This window comes from Nuphar pumila, chromosome 4 (assembly GCF_984573655.1).
Source record: "Nuphar pumila chromosome 4, dmNupPumi1.hap1.1, whole genome shotgun sequence".
NCBI lineage: Eukaryota > Viridiplantae > Streptophyta > Magnoliopsida > Nymphaeales > Nymphaeaceae > Nuphar > Nuphar pumila.
The window spans coordinates 27521825-27541372 of NC_143252.1; the positions used below are offsets into that span (position 1 = coordinate 27521825).

The window sequence follows — 19548 nt, forward strand, 5'->3', positions numbered from 1 at the left end:
TTCTCCTCTTTGACGCTAATGCTTTCGTTTCAAGCCAGACCAAATTGAATATGGTTGTGACAGACTGATTCTCTTTCTTTAGCAGGATTAAATCGAAATCTGATCTTATAAGATTAGATTTGTGTTTCTCTCTAATTCCCCTTTTCTTCAAGTCCATTTTTATTCTTCAAAATCTTTGTTGGATTATTTCTTTTTGTTCAGACCATTGAATCAAATCTGAATAAGATTTCAATGCCTCAAAGTGAAATCTGACCTGATCGAGTTCTTTGTTTTAACATGATTTTTTTCTTTTTTCTCATCTTCACGTTTGTCCCTTCTAAACCCTATTTAAAGTTCCGATTCAAAATTTCTCTGGACTGTTTACAGCAATATAATTTTCGTAGAAAAAAAAGTTTTATATTGCTAAAATCAGACTGCTGGTCAGTGTGTTTTCTTGTTATCATTCCACATGGATTCTCCTTCCCTTCCTTCCAATTTCCTTGGACAACTCATATATGAGAAATTAAACAACTCAAACTACTTGACCTAGAAGCGGCAAATTTTGCCTTTTATTAAGAGCTTGGACCTCTCTGGACATCTTGATGGAACAATTCATGTGCCACCAGAATTTGTTCTGCGGGAAGAGCGAGATGCTAAGGGGGAGGTTTCCAGCAAATTAGTTAGAAATTTAGAGTTTGCAACATGAAAAAGAAAAGATCAGGCGGTTGTGACCTACATTACTTCTACTCTTTCCCAAGAGGTATTAATGGCTATTCCAGATGAGTGTTCAGTCGTAAAGTTGTAGCAAATATTGGCTCAGACCTATTCGCAGATTTCAGAAGCTAGCATTTTGCATTTAAAGAGAGAATTTCAGCTCTTAAAGAAAGAGGGTTTATCGGTTACAACGTACATGAACAAAGTCAAGAGCATCACAAATCAACTAGCTATGGTGGGTTGCGTAATTCCTGACAAAGAAAAGGTTCAACAAGCATTGAATGGTTTGGGATCTAACTACCACATGTTAGTCACCTCTCTTCTTTGCCTCCCTTCATTGCCCAGTTTTGAAGATCTACGGGCTAAGCTTCTGCAATATGAAGTCACCATTAGAAGTGAGGAAGCAACTCTGAACTCCAACAATCATGAAGTTCTTGTCACAGGAGTAGCGTCAGGGCGAGGACGTGTGGGTTTTAGAGGTGGACGTGGATATGGAAGAGTCAACCAAGGAGGTCGTGGGCTACTTCCCACACCCAACATGTCACTCAATTCATATCCAGGGAATCAATACTCTAGAAATATACCGACATGTTTTCAGTGCAATAAAAGAGGGCACATTAAAGCGAATTGTTGGCATAATCCGCAAAACAAAGAAAAATCTAATGGTGTCGGGCCTTCTACTAGAGGACTAGCAGGGGACGGTCCTAAAGATGCTGAAAAAGAAAATGTGAAGAATCTTCTGATTTCTGCTCTTTTAGAATTAAGCTTCAAACAAACTGAGCAAGGGACTTGGTATATTGACCACGAGGCTGCTGCATATGTGACAGGTGATGTTGGTAAGATTTCGAAACCCATACCTTATCGTGGTAAATTTAGTATTAAAACTGGAGATGGTACTCTTCGTCCTATCTCTCATATTGGAAATATTTCACTTCACTCCTCGGTTCCTCATTACCTTTATTAGATGTTTACCATTCTCCTAGCATCGTTAAAAATATTGTTTCTGTTTCTAAACTTGTCGATGATACTAATTCTATGTCTTCAAGGAGTCTTCTCCAGTTCGTGGTGCATCAATAAATTCTCAGCATGTTCATCCAGTGTCATTCAAAAAATGCTTCAGTTTATCTCAATATAATAAGCCAGAGATTTGGCGTCATCGTCTTAGTCATTGTAATCATTCATTTATTGAGAAACTTGCGTCCAGAGGATTTGTTTCGCAGTCTAGTATGAATGTTGAGGTTGATCTTCATCTTTGTTCTAGTTGTCAATTATGTAAGAGTCATATTCTTCCATTTCATTCAATAAATCAAAGAGCTTCTGTGCCTTTTGAAATTGTTTATTCTGATGTCTGGGGACCTGCCCCACAAACTTTTTTATCGGTCAGTCGTTACTATGTTACTTTCATACAGTTACTCTAGAAACACTTATATTTATTTTATGCAACATAAATCTGAAGTTTTCAAGCTTTTCTCCTTGTTTTGTGCCTTAGTTGGCAACAAATTTTCAACTAAAATTCAAAATTTTCATTGTCACGGTGGAGGATAGTACCTATCAAAGGAATTTATTGAATTTCTCTAAGATAATGGGATAGATCGTAGAATATCTTGTTCACACACACCACAACAAAATGGTGTGGCAGAAAGAAAACACAGGCATATTATAGAAAGTGCGATGAGTATGTTACATGACACTCATATTCCTTTAAATTTATGGACGGAAGCCTTTCATTCAACTGTCTATGTCATAAATCGACTGCCGATAAAATTGCTAGCAAATCAGTCTCCTTATTTTACACTCTTTGGGGTTCATCCTGACTACAATGAATTGCGCGTGTTTGGCTGCATATGCTATGTTCACATTGATAGTTTTCAATGTCATAAGTTTCATAACATGGCATGCAGGTGCAGGTTTGTTGGATACACTGATCAGTATAGAGGATATCGGTGTTATGATCCCATTACCAACCTCATCAGAGTTTCATAGAATGTCGTGTTTGACGAGACTAATATTGATGATTCAGGAAGCGTAGAGGGACACAGTAAGGATGCTCAAAGTTATCAGCCATGACTTGCTATTGAGGTGCTTGATCAAATGACGACACATGATGTATCCTCATGTCATACACCATCCGCAGAACGAGATAGTACAAATATACGCCAAGAAGAGGAAAGGTCGGCAAACACACAAGATATTAATATGCCTGTAGTTTCAGATGTTACAAAGTTTCAAGGGATTACCTATGTGCGGTGAAACAAAAACAATGTTCAGCAACGACCCATTGTGCAACCCAGGAGGCTTGAGAGGATTCATCATCCTATTGAAAGATGGGTAAGTTATGATAACTTCTCTACAGACTTACAACTGTTCATCTCTCAGATTGAAAAGCATGATGAACCTATCAGTTTCTCACAAGCATCTATGTCAATCAAATGGGTTGAGGCCATGAATGAGGAAACTCAAGCTTTACATGAGTGTGGGACTTGGGAGATTGTTCCCAGACCATCGACCAAGAATGTTGTAGGATCTAGATGGGTCTATAAAATCAAGTATAAACCCGATGGATCCATTGAACGCTATAAGGCGAGGCTAGTAGCGAAAGGGTTCACTCAAGAATACAGGCAATATTACGACGAAACCTTTAGTCCTGTGATTAAGATGTGAACTATTCGATTAGTTCTGTCCTTATCAGTTCAGTATGGATGAACTCTAAACCAACTTAATGTCAAAATGTTTTTTTGCATGACAGTCTCAAAGAAGAGGTGTATATGGAGCAACCCGCTTGTTATACAGAACATAGCCTCGATACACATGTTTGCAGCTACGAAGAGCCATCTATGTGATAAAACTGCCTTTGGATAGCCCCAATACACATGTTTGCAAGCTACGAAGAGCCATCTATGTGATAAAACTGTAATGAAGTGCCAAATGAAAAAGGGGCAAAGTCTTCAAGCGAAAGCACGGAAGCACGCACATACACAAGAGGCCACAAAGGGGCAAAATAAACCACAAAAGTGGTCAAGCACAAAGAGAGGTAAAAAAATATTCTTCACTTCATAGAATGCTTCACCAGAAGCTTAGTAAATACATGGGGCTGTGCCCCTTATTTATACACAGCAAGGGACCCAAGGAGGGGCTCCCATAGAGTCGTTGGAGCCCCTCCAACGGTCATATTTATGACCGTTGGAGGGGTCCAACGACTCTATGTGGACCCCTCTCAAATGTTAAAAAGAAAAAAGTAAAAAATAAAAAAAGGAAAAAGAATAAAGGAAAAAGAAAGAAAAGAAAAAACATATCAATGATATGCGTGTACAGGTGAAATGACAGAAATACCCTTGTGGGGTTTTACAAAATAAATATATATATATATATATATATATATTTATATATATAGATAGACACGTAGACATATATATATATCATATATATGTATATGTGTCGTAATCTATATATATATATATATATATATATATATATATATATATAAATACATCATATTTTAACACCCTCCCTCAAACACATGGTGAAATCACCGAGAGTTTGCTAAGGAGGAAGTAGAAGCGAGGCGAAGGCAAGGCTTTGGTGAAGAAGTCCGCCAACTGATATTCGGTAGGAACATATGGGAGTTGAATGGTGCCGCGTAGGAACTCATCTCGAACATAATGACAGTCCATCTCAATATGCTTCGTTCGTTCATGAAAAGTGTGATTGCTAGCAATATAGATGGAGCTCTTGTTGTCACAACACAACTTTGAAGGAGTTGAGAATGAGACACCCATATCTTTAAGTAAGCTTCTTAACCATATAATCTCAGTTGTGGTAGTGGCCATCGCACGATATTCTGCTTCGGTAGACGAGAGAGAAACTTTACGCTGCTTCTTACACCTCCAGGAGATAAGCGACTCCCCAAGAAACACACAATAACCTGTGGTAGAAATACGATCATCGGGGTTACCCCCCTAATCAGAGTCAGTATACGCAAGTAAAGTAAGAGGTGAAGAAGAGGAGAAGAATACTCCCTTAGTTATGGAATTTTTTAAGTATCTGATAATCCTCATTACTGCTGCCATGTGAGTAGTGGTAGGAGCAACCTGAAATTGTCTTGCACTATGAACTGCATGTGAAATGTCAGGCTTGGTGATAGATAAATATGTTAAGGATCCAATTAATTGACGATAAGGCATGGGGTCTGCTAAAGGAGTGCCATCATTGGCTCTCATCTTGGCATTTATTACTTCTGGAGTCTCCACCCTTTTGTCATCTGTCAACCCAGACTTAGCAATAATGTCAGAGGCAAGCTTCATTTGAGATAGGACATACCCCTTGGGGGAGTATGCAACTTCAATTCCTAAGAAATACCTTAGAAAACCCAGATCAGACATATCAAAATTTTTCTTAAGAATATTTTTAATAAGATCAATACCTTTCTTATCATTACTTGTGATAATCATGTCATCAACATATAATAACAAAATTGTTATGTATTCATTAGAAGTTTTAACAAACAAAGCAATATCTGTGTAATATGAGGAGAAACCATTATCAAGAACTACTTTGCTAAAAAGATCATACCAAGCTTTTGGTGCTTGTTTTAAACCATAGAGAGCTTTGTTTAATTTTAGAATATTACCTTTCCCAATTTCGAGACCCGGCGGAGGGTCCATAAGGACTTCTTCACACAGAGTTCCATTTAAAAACACATTTTTAACATCAAGTTGATATATTGGCCATTGTTTGATGGATGCTAAAGCAATAAGGGCTCGTACACTAGTCATTCTGGCTACAGGAGCAAAGGTTTCTTCATAATCAATCCCATATTCTTGGGCGTAGCCTTTTGCAACCAAACGAGCTTTGTATCTTTCAAGAGACCCATCACATTTGGTTTTGACCTTATATACCCATCTACACCCAATTGCTTTTTTTCCTAAAGGTTGAGGAATAATGCTCCAGGTTTGGGCCTTGTTAAGAGCCTCTAATTCGATTTTCATAGCTTCAATCCAATGTGGGTGATCTTTAGCTTCCTTGAATGAGGTAGGTTTATGATACGAATGTATTAACATGAGACATGCCCTATAATTCGGCGAAAAAGATTCATAAGACACAAATTTTTGTGGTGGCCTACTAGTACGAGAAGATCTCCTAGGTGGATTGTTATCAATAGATTCTTCTAAAGAGAAGTCTTGAGAGTATCTGTCAATGGCAGGTTGATGTTCATTTCCTATCCGTCGGGTATATACATTTATATCATTAAGGTTTTCATTTTGGGAAGTATTCTCATGTTGTGGTATATCATTATAATGTAAAATTCCATCACAACTAGTATCACAAGTGATTGCCTCAGGAGACTCAATCCTAGGAGCTAAGTCGAATATAAAAGAATAATCGATGTCTTCCTTAGATGTGTGGATATCGAAACCATTTTGATTTTCAATAAAGTTTACATTTCTCGACACATATAATTTATTGTTTCGAATATCATAGCATCTATAGCCTTTTTGATTCTCACCATAGCCAATGAACACACATTCAATAGCTTTTGGTGACAACTTATCTTGTCCTAGACTAAGTACAAAACATTTGCATCCAAAGATTCTTAGTCTATTAAAATCAGGAGTAATTTTAAAAAGTTTTTCAAAGGGCGAAACATTTTTTAAAGAAGAGGAGGGCATACGATTCACAAGATATGTTGCGGTAAGAAGAGTTTCGGCCCAAAAGATTTTAGGAACATTTTTAGACACAAGAAGAGTTCTTGTGGTTTCGATTAAATGTCTATGTTTCCTTTCCGCAAGACCATTTTGTTGCGGAGTTTTAGGACAAGATCGTTGGTGCAAAATTCCATTTGTTTTAAAATAATTTTGAAAATCTTTAGACATGTACTCTCCTCCTGAGTCGGACCTAAAAATGGCTATATTGTGTTGGAATTGATTTTGAACAAGAACGTGAAACTCTTTAAAATTAATGAAGACATCGGATTTATTCTTGATAATGTAAACCCATGTGTATCTAGTAAAATCATCAATAAAAGAAACATAGTAAGAGAAGCCCCCCTTGGACATAACGGGTGCCGATCCCCATACATCGGAATGCACAAGTTCAAAAGGCCTTTTTGACACAAAATTGCTATGAGAATATGGAAGAGAGTGAATTTTCCCAAGAATACAATCATTGCATATAAATGTATTTGTATTACAAAATTTTTCAAAAAACGGAAAAAGGTACAACTTGGAAATACTAGGGTGTTCAAGTCTCTTATGCCAAGTCTCAATATCTTTGGATTGAACGTGATTACAAAATGATTTGGATGCCAAAGACAAAAAATCCATATAGTAAAGGTCCCCTCTTCTATGGCCTTGCCCAATCCGCTTCCTGGACCGGAGATCCTGCACATAGCAATGGGTTGGTGAAAACGAGACATTATATTCAAAATCGGTAATTTGAGAGACGGAAAAAAGATTCAAATTAAGTTTTGGAATAATTCGGATTTTGGGAACAAAAAATTCTTTGTTTTGGTCATAAGTTTTCTCAAGGTTTCCAATACCTTCAACATTTAAAGATGTTCCATCGGCGGTGGATACATATGATTTAAATTTATTGAGACTTGGTTTTGATAAAAGTGATGCATTTGGAGTCATATGGAAAGAGGCACCCGAGTCAAGAATCCAAGAGGTCATACCTGGAAAAGAGGAGATGGCGGCACTGGAAGTGGAAGGTGAGGATGATGATGTAGAGGCGCTCATCTTTATAAATTGTTGAAGAGTTTCGGTTAGATGAGCAATGGACTCCTTTATGTCACCATTCTTCTTTGAATCTTCATTGATGATTGGAGGAGTTTCCCCTACGAAAGCCACCTTCTTCTTGAATCTAGAGCAATCGGGACGAATATGGCCCGGTTCATTACAATTATGACAAATAATTTTTCTTCCTCCACCACCATTATTCTTCCAAAAATGTGGTGGTTTATATGTTCTTACATTGTTGCCGGGTCTAGACACGGCATGCACTTCATCAACATCTCTCTTCAAGGCCAAACGGGTTTCTTCTTGACATAAATCGGCCAAAATATCACTTAGAGGGGTAGAGGCCCTATGAAGTAGAGATCCTCTAAGTTGTTCAAATTCGGGACGAAGCCCATGAATAAATTGAAAAAACCTCTCTTTTTCCATTTGCTCTTGTCTCATAGCAATAACACTTCCTTCCCATTGTGGTTCGAGAAGGACAAGTTCATCCCACAAAGAGGATAGGGCACTATAGTAGTCCCTAATGCTCATATCACCTTGCTTGGTAGCTCTTACCTTTTCTTGTAGAAAAAAATGCCTAGCAAGGTCTCTTTGGGTGTACATGCCTTTCATAAAAAACCATGCTTCATTAGCCTTTTTGAATTTTGCAAGGTTTGCACAAATCTTCAACTCGACATTATTCATGAACCATGCTAAAATTTTAGCATGTTCACTTTCCCAATCTTCCATTTTAGAAGAATAATCAAGAATAGCTTTTTCCTTTTCTTCTTCATTCAAAGCTTTTTCCTCATTTCCTTCAAATTTAGTTAACTTCAATTGTGGTTCCGGAATGGTTCCACATACATAACCCCAAAGCTTTTTACCTTTGAGATTATTCTCCATAGCGGCGACCCACATGCGGTAATTGGTCCCATCCAATTTGAATGATAGATCGATTTTTGCATCTTTGTTGGCCATTTAGAAAAACAAATTAATAAGACAAGAGAGAGGAGAGGTATTACTTGTCAAGGTAGAATCCGATGAAGCCTTCTTAACCTTGCTTTGATACCATGTAATGAAGTGCCAAATGAAAAAGGGGCAAAGTCTTCAAGCGAAAGCACGGAAGCACGCACATATACAAGAGGCCACAAAGGGGCAAAATAAACCACAAAAGTGGTCAAGCACAAAGAGAGGTAAAAAAATATTCTTCACTTCATAGAATGCTTCACCAGAAGCTTAGTAAATACATGGGGCTGTACCCCTTATTTATACACAGCAAGGGACCCAAGGAGGGGCTCCCATAGAGTCGTTGGAGCCCCTCCAACGGTCATATTTATGACCGTTGGAGGGGTCCAACGACTCTATGTGGACCCCTCTCAAATGTTAAAAAGAAAAAAGTAAAAAATAAAAAAAGGAAAAAGAATAAAGGAAAAAGAAAGAAAAGAAAAAGCATATCAATGATATGCGTGTACAGGTGAAATGACAGAAATACCCCTGTGGGGTTTTACAAAATAAATATATATATATTTATATATATAGATAGACACGTAGACATATATATATCATATATATGTATATGTGTCGTAATCTATATATATATATATATATATATATAAATATACATCATATTTTAACAAAAACTGCCTTTGGATTGCAGTATTTGCCTTGAAAACCGAGAAGGAGAGAGAGAGAGAGAGAGAGAGAGAGAGAGAGAGAGAGAGAGAGAGAGAGAGAGAGAGAGAGAGAAGCACGTTCTTCTTGTTGGAATCAACAGCCGTCCTGTATGCTTTTTCACAAGCTGCACTAAACATCATTAAGTTTAAGTAGGTTTTACAAATGTTTTACAATGACAAAACTACCCTATGTTAGTAATGTATATTACATTACAATATAACATTCACGTGGACTATATGGATCCTACTGGATCCATATCCGATCTGTATTCTAACACCTTCCCTCAAGTTGTACATGGGATTAAAACATGTGCAACTTGTTCTTTAGATACCAAAACTGGTTATTTGTGAGACCCTTTGTGAACATATCAACAACTTGGTCTTCTGAAGACACATAAACCAGTTCAATCTCTTTGTCTGCTATTTCTTGTCTGATGAAATGTTGGTCAATCTCAATATGTTTGGTCCGACTGTGATGAACAGGATTGAACATAATTTGTATAACACTTCTATTATCGCACATAAGGGTTGAACTTGGGATACTCTCTCCCATCTCTGTAAGTAGATGCCTAATCCAGGTTACTTCTGCTGTGGTAGCTGCCATAGATCTATATTCTGCCTCTGTGCTAGATCTTGCCACAACTTTATGTTTTTTGCTACTCCATGAGAGAAGATTGTTTCCAATGAAAATACAGTATCCTGAAACAGACCTCCTTTCATCTGGATCCCCTGCCCAGTCCGCATCTGTATAGGTCAATATGTCATGTTTCGGTGTTCTCCATGAAGATTGAGCATAAATGAGTCCATCACCCACTGTGCCTTTTAGATAGCGAAGAATACGTTTGATGGCATCCATGTGACCAGTCTTTGGTTCATGCATGAACTGAGATACTTGATTCACATAATATACAATGTCTGGTTTAGTAAAGGTAAGATATTGTAACATGCCCACTAAACTTCGATACTTGCTTGCATCAGGATACAACTCACCATCACAAATGTTGAGTTTTTGATTGACAACACTGGGTGTAGGCACAGGTTTGCAATCTGTCATTCCTGCTTTGGCCAGAATATCAAGAGTGTATTTGTGTTGAGTTAATGACATTTTTCCATCTTGCCTGTCCACCTCTATACCAAGGAAATATCTTAGTTCTCTAAGGTCTTTCATCTTGAATCGCATACTTTGTAAAACTTTAATTTGTTGAATATGGTCTGGAGCATTACTAGTGATCACTATATCATCGACATATATAAGTAAGAAAACCACAATGGTTCCATCCCTGTATATGAATAAAGAATGATCTAGTTGGGAATGAATGAAACCGTGGTTCTGAATTTTTAAGGAGAAGCTTTCAAACCAGGACCTGGAGGCTTGCTTTAAACCATATAATGCTCTGGTTAATTTACACATATTCTTTTGGGTCTCCTGCATAACCTTGAGGCTGCTCCATGTAGACCTCTTCCTTCAAATCCCTATGAAGAAATGCATTTTTGACATCAAGCTGACTAAGATTCCACCTATGTTCAATAGCCAGACCAAGGATAATACGAATGGTTCCCATTTTCACCACTGGGCTGAAGGTCTCATCGTAATCTTGACCATATTCTTGGGTGAAACCTTTGGCAACAAGACATGCCTTGTATCGTTCAATACTACCATCAGGTTTATACTTAATCTTATACACCTATTTCGAGCCAACTACATTTTTATCTAGGGGACGACCAACTATCTCCCATGTTCGACACTCATGAAGTGCCTCTATCTCCTCATTCATCGCTTCAATCCATTTGTTAGATTGAACAGCTTGACAAAACCCAAGTGGTTCCTCATGTTTTTCAATCTTGGATAGAAAGATCTGAAATTCCATAGAGAAGTTATCATAACTCACCCATTTTTCAATAGGATGCCTTATCATGCTTGATCTTCTTGGCGCCTTTCTGTTACTGGATAATGCCATGTGTTCTCCAACAGGTGCATCTGTTTGCTCTCTGGGTCTTTTGGTATAGACATTTTCTTTGTATCTCAAACATTGTGTTTTCGATACCTTATCTGAAGCCGTCTCATCATGTATGCTTGTAGGGTCCAAAGTGGTATGTTCAACAACATGTGAAATAAGTTCAGCACTGAGCCATGGATCATACCAACTATCTGCTGTCTCACCATGTTCATGACTATGGTTGGCTTTATTCTCCAGGAAGCTATTTTCATCAAAAATAACATTTCTTGAAATTCTGACCTTCTTATTGGCAGGGTCATAGCACCTGTACCCCTTGTGTTCATCTGCAAAACCTACAAATTGGCATATAGAGGCTTTGTTCTGAAATTTAGTTCTCATGGATTTGTTAATATGTACATAACATGTGCTTCCAAAAACTTGAAACTCATCATAATCAGGGTGCAAACCAAAGAGAACATAATAGGGAGATTGATTTTCAAGGATAGGCATAGGAAGGCGATTTATCACATGAGTGGCAGTGTGAAAGGCTTCTGTCCAAAGACTTATGGGCAAGTTACTACCATGCATCATACTTATTGCACTTTCCACAATATGTCTGTGTTTACGTTCAACAATTTCATTTTGTTGTGGAGTGTACGGGCAAGAAACTCTACGATGTATCCCATTATCTTGGAGAAAATCTAAAAATTCTTTGGAGGAATACTCACCACCTCCATCACATTGGAGAATTTGGATACTTTGGGAGAATTGATTTTTAATATGGGCATGAAAGTGTCGGAAGATACAAAAGACCTCTGATTTGTGTTTCATAAAGAATATCCAAGTAAAACGAGAGAAATTGTCAATAAACGATACATAATATTTACTTTCAGAAGAGAAAGGATTGGGAGCTGGACCCCAAACATCAGAATATATTATCTCAAAAGGCTTAGAGACTCTTTTATTTACTTGATGAAAAGGAAGTACATGACTCTTGCAAACTTGACAACTGTGACACATTTTATCCTTCAATTTATGGTGAAACATACTCTGAAAGAAAACCATTAGACACTAACTTTTCAATAATGACTTGACTACAATGACCAAGACGAGAATGCCAAAGATCTGGCTTATTACATTTGGACATACTTAGGACGTTTTTGGAGGCATAATCAGACTTGGGTTTCAAGGAACTGGAGGCTGGATCTTCATTGAAGACATACATGTTTCTACGTCGTTTTCCTTTAGCGAACATCTCCTTCGTTTGAAGATCCTTGACAAAGACAGAAGTAGGAGTAAATTCCACAAATGAATTGGTAGAGTCGACAAGTTTAGAAACAAAGACAATATTTTTCTTTAAATTTGGTGCATGGACAACATCAGATAAAGAAATAGATGACTTGGACAAAGGAATGAGAACATTGCCTATGTTTGAAATAGGGTGGTGAGTCCCATCTCCAGTTACAATATTAGATTTACTAGAATAGGGAACCAAAGTAGAGAACTTACCTGCATTGCCAGTGACATGAGTTGCTACCCCAGAGTCAACATACCATATTCCATCATCATTTTGTGTCGGATTCAAGTTTGCCATTACAGATAAGAGAAGATCCTTAGCATCATCACTAACTCGAAATGTACCTGCAGTTCCTGATGTAGCAACATTTCTATTGTTTTGAGCTCTATTCCGGTTTTGTGGGTTGAACCAGTAGTTGGCTTTGATGTGACCTCGTTTATTACACTGATAGCATGTGAGAACATTCTTTGAAAAACTGACCATGGAATTTTGTGTAGGTAGTAACCCACGTCTACCCTGGATGGGAGTTCCCCTGCCTCTGCCACGTCCTTCACGGGCACGATCAGCCATCATTCTTGTGGCAAGAACCTCTTGTGAAGATGATTTTCATGCTAAAGTATCAGTCATGCTTTTAAGAGTCATCTCGTACTGAAAAAGTTTGGCACGTAATTCCTCAAAGCTGAGTAACGTAGCCAGGCATAATAAAGAGGTCACAAGAACATGATACTCTGATGCCAAGGCATTCAGTGTCTGATGCACCTTTTCTTTATCTAACACTGAATATCCAACCGTGGCTAATTAATCTGTGATGCTTTTGACTTGATTTAAGAATTCAATAATGCTCATTGCCCCCTTTCTTAACATCTGAAATTCGCGTTTAAGAAACACCACTTTAGCCTCTGATATCTGAGAGTAGGTCTGAGCTAAGTTCTCCCACAAAACTTTAAATGTGTAATCATCAGGAATAAAAATCAATACTTCTTGTGACAATATGGAAGTAATGTACGTGACAAGGGTCTGATCGCGCTTCATCCAAGTAACAAATGCAGGATTGCGAATAATATTCGACAATCCTTCATCCTCTTTGACTTCAGTGGTGATAAATTCTGGAGGCATCGGAGTGGAGCCATCCAAGTGACCTGAAAGGTCTTGACTTCGAATAAAAAGAGTAATTTTCCCTTTTCAAGTCAGATAATTGTCGGTAGTTAGTTTTTCTGAGACAAGCTGTCCCAGGAAGTTGGAAGAAAGACCCGAATTACCTGAAGAATCCATTGATATACTGTTTGACAGCCGAAAGAAACTGGTGGCTGAAAATGAAATAGAATAAAACAAGTGTGGCTGAAACATAAATGAAAGACTGAAAGAGAATTAAGATAAATGAGAATAGGTAGGCGTGATAGACAAATTTTAGACTAGCAACAGTTTTTGAACTTTGCTTTATGGGGCTGAAAGGGCTGATAGCAGATCTGAAAAGGTTTCAGATCTACGACAGACAAAATAATCACTAAAAGCTGCGACAGCGAGACGATAGTAGATTTGAAAGTATTTCAGATATGCGACAAAGATAGAATAGCAGATCCGAAGGGATTTCAGATCTGCGAGGGAATAGAAAGGGCTGATAGCAGATCTGAAAAGATTTCAGATTTGCGATAGACAAAATAACTAAAAGCTACGATAGAGAGATGATAACATATCTGAAAGTATTTTAGATCTGCGACAACAGAGATAGAATAGCAGATCTGAAGGGATTTCAGATCTGTGAGAGAATAGAAGAAAGGTGATTTCAGATCTGCGAGAATAGAATAGTAGATCTGGAAAACTTTCAGATCTACGACAGATTGTCACTTAAAGGAATATAAATAACAGAAAGGAAAAAAAAGGATGGGTTAAGATCACGTGACCTGCCCACCTTTCACGTTGATGGAGCACGGGCTTGACAGATATTCTTCATGCCCAGGACCTGTACCGCTCTGATACCATGATAAAACTGCCTCTGGATTGCAGTATTTGCCTTGAAAACCGAGAAGGAATGGAGAGAGAGAGAGAGAGAGAGAGAGAGAGAGAGAGAGAGAGAGAGAGAGAGAGCATTCTTCTTGTTGGAATCGGCAACCTTCCTGTATGCTTTTTCACAGGCTGCACTAAACATCATTAAGTTTAAGTAGGTTTTACAAATCTTTTACAATGACAAAACTACCCTATGTTAGTAATGTATATTACATTACAATATAACATTCACGTGGACTATATGGATCCTACTGGATCTATATCCGATATGTATTCTAACACTATGGGCTAAAACAGTCCTCCCACTCATAGTTTGATAGTTTCTCTGTTGAAGTTCAGAGACATGGATTCGTTAGATCTCATCTTGATCATTCGCTTTTTATTTTTCAAGATTGTCAGGTACGCACCTTGATTCTTATATATGTAGACAATATCATTATTACTGAGAACTCTGATAAACATATACAAGCTACCAAGATTTTACTGAGTCACCGGTTTAAAATGAAAGATTTGGGGGTTTTACGTTATTTCTTGGGGGTTGAGGTGGATTGACAAGATGAAAACCTTTCATTAACTCAACACAAATATACTTTAGACCTATTGGATAAGGCCGACATGAAGGATTGTAAACCCCTATCCACTCCTAGCGTGCTCAGTCATAAACTTGGTTCTCAGGATGGGGAAGCATATGAAGATTCCAAACAATATCAGAGCCTTGTGGGTATGCTCCAATATCTCACCTTTACTAGACCAGACATTGTATATGCAGTGAATCAAGTCTCTCAATTCATGCATGACCCACGAACAGAGCATATGAATGCTGTCAAGAGAATTCTTCAATACTTAAAAGGAACTCTTGGAGATGGTCTGGTTTATCATCAGTCCAAGTCCAAAGGAGAACAACATCAATTGAATGTATGTATACACATGCAGATTGGGTTAGAGATCTAGATGACAGGAGGTCGGTTTCTGGCTATTGTGTCTTTCTTGATGGGAACTTGATAGCGTGGAGTAGTAAGAAACAACGTGCAGTTGCACGATCCAGTATAGAAGCTGAGTATCGATTTATGGCAGCTGCTACAATAGAGGTCACAAGGCTGAGACATCTTTTGACTTAAGTCGGAGAATCTACTCTACCCACCACTCTCTCCTGTGATAATCAGAGTGCCATACATATTGCGTTTAATCCCATTCACCATAGTCGCACAAAGCATATAGAGATCGATCAACACTTCATTCGACAAAAAAATAGAAGATAGAGAAGTTGATCCTGCTTATGTTCCTACAACTGATCAAGTGGCAGATTTATTCACTAAGGGCCTTACCAGTATGCGCTTTTGGTTCTTGAAGAACAAGTTGTCCATGGTGCAAGACCATGCACAACTTGAAGGGGAGTATTGAGAATGAAATGTACGGGTCTGGTTCTAGACCCATAATGTCTTTCTTGTTTTATATTTGCAGGTTGGTATTATTGGATTTGGGCCGACAGACCCGATCCAATTTGTATTGTTTATATAACACTGAAGTAGGGCACAATAGTTTTGTGTGTGTGTGCATCGTGATATCCACTGGCGCCTCCCCTCCTTCCAATCCTTCTCTTTCTTTTGCAGTGTACGAGGTTCAGGCTGAAGGTACGTGATTCCTCACAAGGGGTTCCAACCTCTTTTTATAATTAAGAAAGGGTCTAGAGGGGGGTGGCATCCCCTTCTTGTCCTTTATGGGTAGAGTTCTACCTCTAACAACCCTTATCCTTCTAGATTTTTTTTTATAATTTATATTTATATTTTTATTTATTTTATTCTTATAGAATATTTTAAGGGGGACATCCCCTTCTAGACAACCACATGGATGTTTTTAAAACTTTAAATTCATTTTAGTTTTAAAATGACATGGATGGATTATGGATCCAGATTGGATTCATTATCCAAATCCATATCCATATCCAATTCAATTGGATCTCAACCCGGACCGGATCCTAGTCAATATGGATCCTAGATTGGGTCCAAATCCATATTAACATGGGTCCAACGAAGTGGGTCGAGTCCGATCCAAACTGAAAAAGACTTAAAAATAGAGGCGTGCGATTTTAGAAAAATGCATTTTTTGAACCAATCGTTATCCAATTTTGATAAAACAGATCTTCTACGAGATCTACGTTCTGAAACGGATCTAATGATACCTTAGCTCAATTTCTCTCCTGAATTTCGCCTAAATTTTACCTGAATTTAACTATTTTTCACGAATTTATCAAATTAAATATTTTTCACCAGTATTGGAATATTACATCCTGGCACCTTTATTTTCAGCATATCTGATGTTATTTTGAGAAGTCTCTTTTAGATTCTTTGGACTTCAATAATGTTCTTTGATTCTAGCATGTGTGTGTGAGGCCCTCCGGTTTCTATGGTTTAATATAGGATAATGTGGTCCTTACCTGGAGCAGAGTTACTGTAAGCTTCTCAGATAGGTGGGAAGCCCGCTTCCCAGAAACTCGCTTCGGAAGTGCGATACTCCTTGCTTCCGAAACTTGATGAGAATCTCGATTCTCCCATGCTTCTCCTATGCTTTTCACATGTTTCATCTATTCTTATATGTTCTCTCACTCTACTTTTCATGTTTTTTATGTGTTTCTTCTCACACTTCTAACTCACTTCCATGTGCTTTCTCTAATTTGGCAGCCATTATTTTTAGATTTTGCTAAAAATTTAATTCTTACCCTAAAAAATCATGAAATTTAAGAATAGTCACTTTTATTTTAGTTTTTATTTCCTTTCCATTTTGATTCCAATCCAATTCTTATATTGCTTTTTTTTTATTTCTCACTTCACTTCCTATACATTTTAAAATGCATTGTTTCTTGTTTTTGCTTCCCGTATCGTTTCCCGCTTCCACTTCCTAGTCTGGCAACCTTGACCTGAAGTCTACTCATCTGGTGCTGCGTTTACAGGTTAGAGTTGATATGGGTCAGCCAGTGCTCAAAGCGCCAAATATCCCCACCAAATTGCCAGGGGGAAAGGATGACACTGTTGTCAATGCTGAACTGGTTGTTGATGGAAACACGTGGAATGTGACCTGTGTAAGCATGGGGAATCCCCATTGTGTAACATTTGGCACAAAGCAATGTCAGGTAGTTCCAAGAATGTAATTTCCATTATTGGTTCTCAGTTAAGATGAGTTGTAAAAGGGTTTCTGGTTTCTGAGTTCAGATGAGTGATAAAGGTGTCTTCTAATCTAGTTTCAGATAATGTTTGGAATGGAATCTTTACATCTTATCATGGTTTTGAACAGGCATTACAGGTTGATGACTTAAAGTTGGAAGATATTGGTCCAAAGTTTGAGCACCATGAAATGTTTCCATCACGAACAAACACGGGTTAGTTTATACCTGTCAACAATCTCGTTGCTGAGTTCAAGCAAGTATTTAGTTCTTTCTGTTATTCTGATTATTTTGCTTTCACAGAATAGTATAGAGATATGAAAAGCTACCTTTAATGCTGTCCATGCAAATGGTTATTCTTCTAGCGTCAATGTATTGCTATTATGTTGTATGAAAAGAGTATATAAAACAAAGATGACTGGCACTTGACAGCCACTGATAAGGTGAACTCTTTTCATACAACATAATAGCAACACTTTGATGCTAGAAGAATAACCATTTTCATGGAGATCATTTAAGGTAGCATTTCAAGAGTCTATAACTTGACTAATATAATGTGACCGTGGGGATCCATGTTACATCTGATTTTCTTATCTTTTTTTTTTCCAGTAATTTTTCCTAAATTTCTAACTTTTGACAGATTCTTAAATCCCTGACAACCATAGGATTTATGTACTCCAAAGAAGCCCCTGAAACTCTATAAAACTAATGATTGAAAGATTTGATTTCATATTTCCAAAAGACCCTGAAAATGTGACCAGTCTACATCCATGAAATTCTTATAAGGGTTTGTTTGTCCCAGTTTGATAATTATTGCAATATTGACTGTTGTTTGCCTCCTGTACAAGCACTGGGTTAACTCCGTCCCCAAATAGGGACATTCTTAGCTGGAGGTAGAAGAGGTGACTGACACAGTTTTGGAAAACATCAGCCATTTTTGTGTATTGCATCACTTATTTTACAACTTTCCAATTCAAGTAAAAAGTTTCCTAATTCTTTTTTCCTTCCTATATCATAAAGGTTTTTCTATGTATTCATATTTGCAAAGAACATCAGTTCTCATTTTCTGCCAATCTGCCTCCCCGCTCTTTCTTTTTGGATTTTCCTTTTAAAATTATGGAGATCTTCTGGGAAATATGCTTTGAAGTTTCTCCCTAGGAATAACTGATGCCAATGTCAGTTCCTATTTATGTTGAGCAAGGTTTAATATTCATATTAAGAGAAGAAGACTCTAGCCACAACTGACTTTGTTAACATGTGCTTGAACAAAGTGGAAGGAAATTGAGTGCAAACACTTGTCATATGTTTTTGAGAAACACTGAAATCTATGTTAATATTCTATCAGAAACATAAGGGTGGTCAATAAAAGTAATATGCCCTTGAAAAATGATGTAAGTTTAACTACAAAAGATATTGTATGTAATTGAACCATCTACTTAAAACACTAATCATGTTCTACAAATTGAATGCCGTGGTGGATATAGCTACTTCTATGTCTTCATATTGAAAAATGGACGGAACAAGTGGGGATTATCGGTGGTGGTTGGAAGGCTGACTCTGCTATTTCCTCCCCATCCACTTCCCCTTTTATTTATTTTTATCTCAAGAAACATGTAAGCATGCCTCTAATTTTGAGAATTGGTATTATTGAAGTGGATCTTATTTCTGTCTTAGATTTAAAATTTTGAACAACCTTATATTGCATAAGATGCTTTGTGACTCTGATTTCCTTTTTTGGTGTTGCAGAGTTTGTTCAAATCCTGTCCCGTACACACCTGAAGATGCGTGTGTGGGAACGTGGTGCTGGTATGTTAAGAATCTCTATATTCATTCCATCCAAAGTACCTTTTCTACTGTAGTCATTCAACCAACTCAACTTTGTATTTAATGTATTAAGTAAAAGAATTAACTTTATGCCAGCACCCTATGATAATTCAAGCTAGTGAATTTGTTTATTCAAAGAACATAGGAAATTTGTTGTTTTAAGAGTTTGGTTGACTTGTAGCCTTTGTGATAATATCCTATGTCTCTTTGATTTCTGGAGCCCTCTTGCATGGTTTGTAGGGTGTAAGAA

At 37.6% G+C, this 19548-nt stretch overlaps 1 protein-coding gene across 1 annotated transcript in view; it reads left to right on the forward strand.

The window, feature by feature from the left end:
• Nucleotides 1-19548, forward strand: part of LOC149839734 (diaminopimelate epimerase family protein) — a 39843-nt gene that overhangs the window by 16947 nt on the left and 3348 nt on the right. The window contains exons 5-7 of the mRNA XM_090002786.1: nt 17265-17444; nt 17606-17690; nt 19221-19280. Coding sequence (XP_089858912.1) covers nt 17265-17444; nt 17606-17690; nt 19221-19280 — 325 coding nt within the window. The remainder of the gene's footprint in view (nt 1-17264; nt 17445-17605; nt 17691-19220; nt 19281-19548) is intronic.